The sequence below is a fragment of the Salmo trutta genome, chromosome 14 (assembly GCF_901001165.1).
Source record: "Salmo trutta chromosome 14, fSalTru1.1, whole genome shotgun sequence".
Taxonomy (NCBI): domain Eukaryota; kingdom Metazoa; phylum Chordata; class Actinopteri; order Salmoniformes; family Salmonidae; genus Salmo; species Salmo trutta.
This window is the reverse complement of record NC_042970.1, coordinates 51,168,004-51,176,149: the sequence shown is the minus strand read 5'-3', so window position 1 is coordinate 51,176,149 and position 8,146 is coordinate 51,168,004. Positions and strand designations below refer to the sequence as shown.

Below are 8,146 nucleotides of genomic sequence, written 5' to 3'. Positions count from 1 at the left end.
TAGCTAGGTAACTAGCTAACATTATTTTTGATGACACGTATATGAATGATAGCTAACTAGTAAGCTAGCTAATAAACGTAGCAGAAATCAGAGGAAGCTGGTGGGAGGAGCTATAGTAGGACGAGCTCAGTGTAATGGCTGGAATGGATTCAATTGAACTGAGTGTTTGGTACCATTCCATTGATTCCTATCCAGCCATTACAATGAGCTTGTCCTCCTATAACTCCCCCCACCATCCTCTTCTGGCAGAAATATTGTTGCCCAAGAAGTAAACTAGCAAGACAGCCATTGGTGCTGCTAAGTACATCATAAAATTTGTATCCAGCTGGATCAAATGTAAAATAGAGTTCTGATTGTGTTCTCAACAGTACAATATTGAGCATGTGAGCTTTGAACCTTCTCAGTTATTGTCAGGTTGATAATGACTGACCTTACCAACAGTCTGTCCTTACAAGCAGCAATTTGCATTACATCTCTCATACACACACACACACACACACAGAGAGAGAGAGAGGCTGTGTGTGAGAGAGAGAAATGTGAAATGTGTGAAATGGAAATAAAATTTTGAAGCAAATAATGAATCAAATGCTGCAGCTATGGAGGTGAACATGCGCCTGAATTTTTGGAGTGCAATGTTAAGGTGAAGGAGAATGAAGTGGCAAGGGTAAGATGTGTCCAGCATGTCTCCTATCTGGAGGCGGTGATAAAATTCGAAGGAACAAGTGGCGGGGAAGAAGAAATGGTAGTAGAGCCACCACGACGACAAGGTTTCTCATCAACCGAGTGATAGTGAAATGCTACATGTTGAAAAAGTGGACTTTGTATTATTCATTTCAATGGTCAAAAACTGTACAACACAAGCTGAAAACAAGTCTAAGAAAATTGGAATCATTGTGAATGCCGCTGAACGTTTTTGTGGTCTCCGTGATTTCACAGCCGAGGCGGTGCCATAAATTCTGTCGGTGAATGTAGCCCCATCACAGGCCCCTGAGCCTGTGTAGGGATGTCTTTTGGAGTGGACTGTGATTGAGGTATGATGTTTTATTTTATTTATTTATTTAAATACATTTTTGTTAACGTGTTTTATTTTGCATGAAGTCGTTTTATAACCCTTTCCCGGAATTTTTGGTTTTTGTTTCTTGTTCAATGCCCCGTCCAGCTGCCGGCGGTAATGGACCATTAACATTGGATGCCAACCGCCGTTAAACCCCATCGAAGAAGAAGTACCACAGTGCATTGCTTTACCAGCTACTTCCTAAATACGGATGGCCACCGTGTTTACACCAAAATTAGTTGAGATAAAATAAGATCCATCTTTCGAGGTAGCTAGATGACATTTTGTCGACATAGCTAATCCTTTTAGCTTTATTTCCTTATGCAGTTTGTAAGTTGCTGAAGGTTGTCCGCTCGCAAATCTCGTTTTACACGCAGCAGCACTAACTTGAGCTAGACAGTTAACAAACGTTGGCTAGCATTAGCAAGCGACTGCACTGTAGCTAGCCAGGTATTTGTGCCTTGATTGGCGCATTATATTTCACTTTAGTATTTGGTGGCAGTAAGTCAGTTAGCTAGTATCGATTACGGACAAGTAATGTTAGCTTGCTTGCCTCAAACCACAGGCAAATAGCTAGTCATAACAACAGCTAGCTAACTTGACTTGCTAACGTGGCTAGCCACACAGCTGAATCTTTCCACAATGTGAGTTGTCTATTGCCTTGCGCATCAACAGCAAGTGTTTTTATTTTTGTATTTTTCTACAATTCGAAGATGTACACCTTATTATCTGGTCTGTACAAATACGTGTTCCAGAAGGACGAATACTGCATCTTGATCCTAGGACTTGACAATGCAGGAAAAACGGTAAGTCTGTCTCATAGCAGTTTTTTTCTCGTTGGAAGAGCACGCTGAGCACTGCTCGTTGTCCTTGTCTCTGTTGGATGAACTGCTGCTGCTTGTTTTATTTAGTCATGTATGTTCTACACACAGACCTTTTTGGAACAGACCAAGACCAAGTTCAGTAAGAACTACAAGGGAATGAATTTGTCCAAGATCACCACTACAGTTGGACTTAACAGTAAGTATAGCCAACCAGTACGACTGAGCTTGTTGTGTTGCATTCAATTGTAGCACATTTTTCAAGAGTCCATGCCATTCTAATATGTTCTTCTGACTCCTTCCTTCACGCAGTCGGCACAATCGATGTGGGCAAAGCTCGTCTAATGTTCTGGGACCTTGGTGGTCAAGAGGAGCTTCAGTCGCTATGGGACAAAGTGAGCAGCACCGATATCAAATTACACACACACACCATATCTAGCTAGATGTCATGTCTGTTTTTGTCATTCAAGTACAATGATTTGAGGTTGACTACTGAAACATGGCTTTGTGAATCCACAGTACTACGCCGAGTCCCACGGTGTGATCTATGTTATAGACTCCACCGATGAGGAGCGACTAGCAGAATCAAAAGAGGCATTTGGTGAGTTCCTCACTCGCTTGCCTGAAACATTTAGAGAAGAACGCCAAACGTCAACAGGGCACATAGAGTGATATTTGTCATGGGCTACAGTCTGATTCACTAACTGAATGTACACTCCACATTATGGATGTAAAAGGAATGGACTGGTGTGAGAAATATGGTGGAAACTCCCTAGCCCCTGCTTGCACCAATATAACGACTTTAAAGGGATAGTTAATTCAATCTTTTAGTATTTTATTCACTGTTAATACAATCAGAGAGAGAGAGAGTGAGTTTCACAACTGGATAATCACAAAAAACACATCACCATAGCTAGTGGGAGTGAACTTCGAGAGAAGCGGGAATGGGGTGGGGGCGGCTATGAGCAACGGTTATGAGCTGGTGGCTGGGGCGCCGTCGGCGGTGTAGTAGCCGATGAGGGGCAGCCAATTACCAAAATGCCGCCCTAAAGTGCCGCCGTAGCCGGCTGCCAAATCTTGCCTAATCCTGCCCGATGCAATGCCACGACCCTAATTAAGCATGTCAGCAGTCTAGTTTTCAAGATCGAGCAGTACAAAGCAAAAAATGTGATGTTGTGTTTTAGCGTCTCATGAGAGAGAGTCAGCGAATCCACTCTTCCTAACAGAAGGGTCAAGTATTGAACCATAGCTTGGACTGACGGTTCCATTTTCTTTTTTTTCAGAGAAAATGATCAGCAGTGAGGTTTTGGAAGGTGTGCCTCTCCTGGTGCTCGCCAACAAGCAGGATGTGGAGGTAGGCCTATGTAATCCAGTGTGGGATTGTTTTGAAAAGAAGTCTAACCATGCCTTGTATAAACAAAAAAATGACAAGGCTTGTTGCCAGCAGAAGTTGTTTGGCCTATAATATGATCACAACAAAGTAGTCCTCCATCCCTCGTGCATACTTTTCATAGGTGTTATAATATGTTATACCATACCCGTACTATACACTGAGTGTACAAAACATGAAGAACACCTGCTCTTTCCATGACAGACTGACCAGGTGAAAGCTGTGATCCCTTATTGATGTCACTTCAATCCACTTCAATCAGTATAGATGAAATGGGAGGAAACAGATTAAAGAAGTGTTTTTAAGTCTTGAGACATGGATTGTGTGCCATTCAGAGGGTGAATGGGCAATACAAAAAATGTCTTTGAACGGGGGATGGTATTAGGTGCCAGGCGCAGCGGTTTGTGTCAAGAACTGCATCGCTGCTGGGTTTTTCACGCTCTACACTTTCCCGTGAGTATCAAGAATGGTCCACCACCCAAAGGACATCCAGCCAACTTGACACAACTTTGGGAAACATTGGAGTTAACATGGGCCAGCTTCCCTGTGGAATGTTTTCGACAACTTGTGGATAACCCAACAAATTGAGTCTGTTCTGAGGGCAAAAGGTGGGGAAGGGGGTGTAATTCAATATTAGGAAGATGTACCTAATGTTTGGTGTACTCAGTGTTCAAGCTCACCTTAATGCGGCGTTATTGTACTCTTGAAATAAATGTGATTTCCACCACATATAGCTATCCCTTGCTAGGTCAATTCTGTCTCTTTGAAAATCTTTAAGATCGTATCCATTTAGGCATATTTCTTTGTGTTTTTTCGGTAGAACTGTATGTCTGTGCCGGACATCAAAACCGCTTTTAGCGACTGCGCTCCAAAGATCGGTAAACGAGATTGCCTGGTGCAGCCTTGCACAGCCCTAACAGGGTAAGAACAGAGTTTTCTATTCCACTTTACTCTCTGTTGTTCATCTGGTCTGAGAGAACTCGTGTGTGTGTGTGTGTGTGTGTGTGTTTGTGTGTGTGTGTGTGTGTGTGAGAGAGAGCAATGTGAAATGTACTATTTATCATCTTTGCTTTAAGAAAAGCAGTACTCTTTGCTCATAATGCATTCTCTCTCAGGCAGGGGGTTAACGAAGGCATCGAGTGGATGGTGAAGTGCGTCATCAGAAACATTCACCGGCCACCGAGACTGAAGGACATCACATAGAGCAAGCCATGACTTCCCCACTAGGGCTCCCGAAACCGGGTCCTATTCATTAGGCACCAAATGGTAGAAAACGTACTGAAACAAGAAGGGACTACCTAGACTGCCAGTCCAATAAGAACCATTTTCAGTTGAAATATGCTTTAAAACATTTTCCTACGTTCTGCCCTGTTGAATACGACCCAGGCGCCCGTTTTGCTACAGTGTGACTTTCAGAAACCGAGATGGATTCTACCCATCCTCTGGCAATGAACTTCTCTCTCTCATCCTATTTGAGTGGGTGCTGTGAACTCAAGTCTATTTTTCAAATACAGCTTAGCATCAGGGGGAAACAATTGGGAAACTATTGATTATTGTATATTATTTGGATATGTACTCTGATTTGGGTGAAATGCTTTTTGAGGCATTCTGATCTAAGTATAACAGTGTCAAGTCGCTAAAGTTTTTATCTAGCTTAAGTACCTCCGTTTCCCTTCAGTAGTATAATCTGTATTCATAAAGCATCTCAGAGTAGGGTGCTGATCTAGTATCAACTTTTCCTTTTAGATCATAATGAATCAAATTGATATGGATTATTTTACTCTGAATACGGGCCATGTGTTTTCATCCCCAATGCTTGAGGTTTTTTTTTTAAGTCAGAGGATGAACCTTGACACAACCGTGAGTTGTTATTTATATTATGCAAAGAGGCTACATGTAATGGAATTGTACAGAGGGTCAACGATATATAAATTACTTCCCTTTCATTGACAGGACCTGTTTAAATACTAGTTTTATAGTTTGAAATTGGGTGTGTGTGGTGTATAGTCGAGTCCCAAATGGAACACTATTTAGGTGTGTCCCCAACGGCATCCTATCTCTTTGTACTCTAACCTGGTGACATATGCAAAGTATCTCCAATGATCAGGCTGAAAGCCTATTTTAATGACATTATGAAGATGTAATAAACAGTTGACACTTGTTTGACTTGTTCTTAGATGTTAGTGCGGTGACGAAATGTAAAGAATGTCAGCTGCTTCCTTTTTAATCACATCAAAATTCCGATTCCTTTATTAATATTTAAGTGTTTACAAAACTGTAGGAAAGTAGAGTGGGATACACACGAAGAGAGGAAAACAGACATGAAAGGAGGGTATTCAAACCCTCGTCACCAGGGTGGAGTATGGTATTACGTTATCTGTGGTTTGTTTATTCACCAAAAAAAATGACTCACCGGAATGTAATACCCACCGGAAAATGTAATAAGTTATTACATTATCGGGAAAAAGTTATCACGTTATCTGTTCATGTTTATTACGTTATCCGTCAATGTATTACATTAACCAGTTTGATTATATTATAAAAGTTATTACATTATGGCAAGTTGTTATGGTATGCAGTGTTATTACATTATCTGTTCCAGGGTGTAAATCTGATTTGGCCACCAATCTCTTATTACAGACCTTACACAAATGCATGCATTTCTAAGCATTGGACTGAGCAAAGGGGTGGTGATCTCCCATTCCTTCATAGTGGCAAGAAAAAGTATGTGAATCCTTTGGAATTACCTGGATTTCTGCATAAATTTGTCATACAATTTGATCTGATCTTCATCTAGGTCACAATAATAGACAAACACAGTGTGCTTAAACTAAACACAAATTCTTGTATTTTTCTTGTCTAGTGGCAAGAAAAAGTATGTGAATCCTTTGGAATTACCTGGATTTCTGCATAAAGTTGTCATACAATTTGATCTGATCTTCATCTAGGTCACAATAATAGACAAACGCAGTGTGCTTAAACTAAACCCAAATTATTGTATTTTTCTTGTCTATATTGAATACATAATTTAAACATTCACAGTGTAGGTTGGAAAAAGTATGTGAACACCTAGGCTAATGACTTTTCCAAAAGCTAATTGGAGTCAGGAGTCAGCTAACCTGGAGTCCAATCAATGAGATGAGATTGGAGGTGTTGGTTAGAGCTGCCTAGCTCTATAAAAAACACTCACAAAATTTGAGTTTGCTACTCACAAGAAACGTTACCTGATGTGAACCATGCATCGGACAAAAGAGATCTCAGAAGACCTAAGCCTTGATGTTCATCAGTCCACAGTAAGACATTGTCTATAAATGGAGAAAGTTCAGCACTTTTGCAACTCTCCCTAGGAGTGGCCGTAAGGGAACGATGACTGCAAGAGCACAGCGCAGAATGCTCAATGAGGTTAAGAATCCTAGAGTGTCAGCTAAAGATTTACAGAAATCTCTGGAACATGTTAACATCTCTGTTGACGAGTCTGCTATACGTAAAACACTAAACAAGAATGGTGTTCATGGGAGGACACCATGGAAGAAGCCACTGCTGTCCAAGAAAACCATTGCTGCACGTTTGAAGTTTGCAACCTGGATTTTTCACAGCACTACTGGCTAAATATTCTGTGGACAGATGAAACTACAGTTGAGTTGTTTGCAAGGAACACACACCACTATGTGTGGAGAAAAAAAGGCACAGCACACCAACATCAAAAACTTATCCCGACTGTAAAGTATGGTGGAGGGAGCGATATTGTTTGGGGCTGCTTTGCTGCCTCAGGACCTGGACAGATTGCTGTTATCAGTGGAAAAAAATGATTCCCAAGTTAATCAAGACATTTGAAGGAGAATGTAAGGCTATCTGTTTGCCAATTGAAGCTCAACAGAAGTTTGGTGATGCAACAGGACAATGACCCAAAACACAGAAGTAAATCAACAGAAGAAAATGCGCCTTCTGGAGTGGCCCAGTCAGAGTCCTGACCTCAACCCGATTGAGATGCTGTGGCATGACCTCAAGAGAGCAGTTCACACCAGACATCCCAAGGATATTGCTGAACTGAAACAGTTTTGTAAAGAGGTGGTCCAAAATTCTTCCTGACCGTTGTGCAGGTCTGATCCGCAACTACAGAAAACATTTGGTTGAGGTTATTGCTCCAAGGGTTCACATACTTTTTCCACCCTGCACTGTGAATGTTTACATAGTGTGTTCAATAAAGACATGAAAGCGTATAATTGTTTGTTATTAGTTTAAACAGACTGCGTTCGTCATTGTGACTTAGATGAAGATCAGATCAAATGTTATGACTAATTTATGCAGAAATCCAGGTAATTCCAAAGGGTTCACATACTTTTTCTTGCCACTGTGGATTTCACTTCACTTGCTTGATTACCACAAAGTCCCTGAATCCCTTCTGTTTGACTTTGCAAATCAATATTTCACACTTACCCACCCATGCAACAATGACACCAACACATGTAATGCATGTTATGAAACCTACAGTATAAAATGACCAAACCATTGTGGTGTGTATCACATCTAGTATGCTACACGTCAGTCACAGTGGTGTGGGCATTTCAGGAAGTGCTGCTGCAGTATTTATGCTGTGGATCAACAACCACTAGATCGTTACCTAGCAACAACGACACTACACTTCCTTTGTCAGTTTTTGCAGAAATTAAACCTAGTTTCACAAAAGGTGAAAATAGAACATAGATTTCTTAGAACATGAACTGTTGAGATACTGTCCACCACACCTGGGGGTTGGCTTTGCAGATAAATCTTATTTCCTTTACCAGGAAGGAATGTAATCAATGTGAGGTCATTCTTTGCTCACATGCACAACTGGCACAGTAATAAAACCATAAAGTCAGCAAAACATTGTATAATAAA

General features: G+C 41.0%; 1 protein-coding gene across 1 annotated transcript; it reads left to right on the top strand.

The window, feature by feature from the left end:
* The first annotated feature begins 1,219 nt into the window (after positions 1-1,219).
* LOC115208351 (ADP-ribosylation factor-related protein 1) lies at positions 1,220-5,425 on the top strand. Its single transcript, XM_029776323.1, has 7 exons — positions 1,220-1,860; positions 1,987-2,074; positions 2,188-2,270; positions 2,395-2,476; positions 3,159-3,229; positions 4,086-4,186; positions 4,381-5,425. The coding sequence occupies exons 1-7, from the start codon at positions 1,768-1,770 to the stop codon at positions 4,466-4,468; spliced, it is 606 nt and encodes a 201-aa protein (XP_029632183.1). The 5' UTR covers positions 1,220-1,767; the 3' UTR covers positions 4,469-5,425.
* Positions 5,426-8,146: the final 2,721 nt, after the last annotated feature.

Excerpts from the sequence above, each read along its gene's own strand:
- LOC115208351 (XM_029776323.1), top strand. The coding sequence starts at position 1,768 with ATGTACACCTTATTATCTGGTCTGTACAAATACGTGTTCCAGAAGGAC. Across the intron at positions 1,861-1,986 it reads TTGACAATGCAGGAAAAACG|ACCTTTTTGGAACAGACCAA; the intron begins GTAAGTCTGTCT and ends TTCTACACACAG. Across the intron at positions 2,271-2,394 it reads TTCAGTCGCTATGGGACAAA|TACTACGCCGAGTCCCACGG; the intron begins GTGAGCAGCACC and ends GTGAATCCACAG.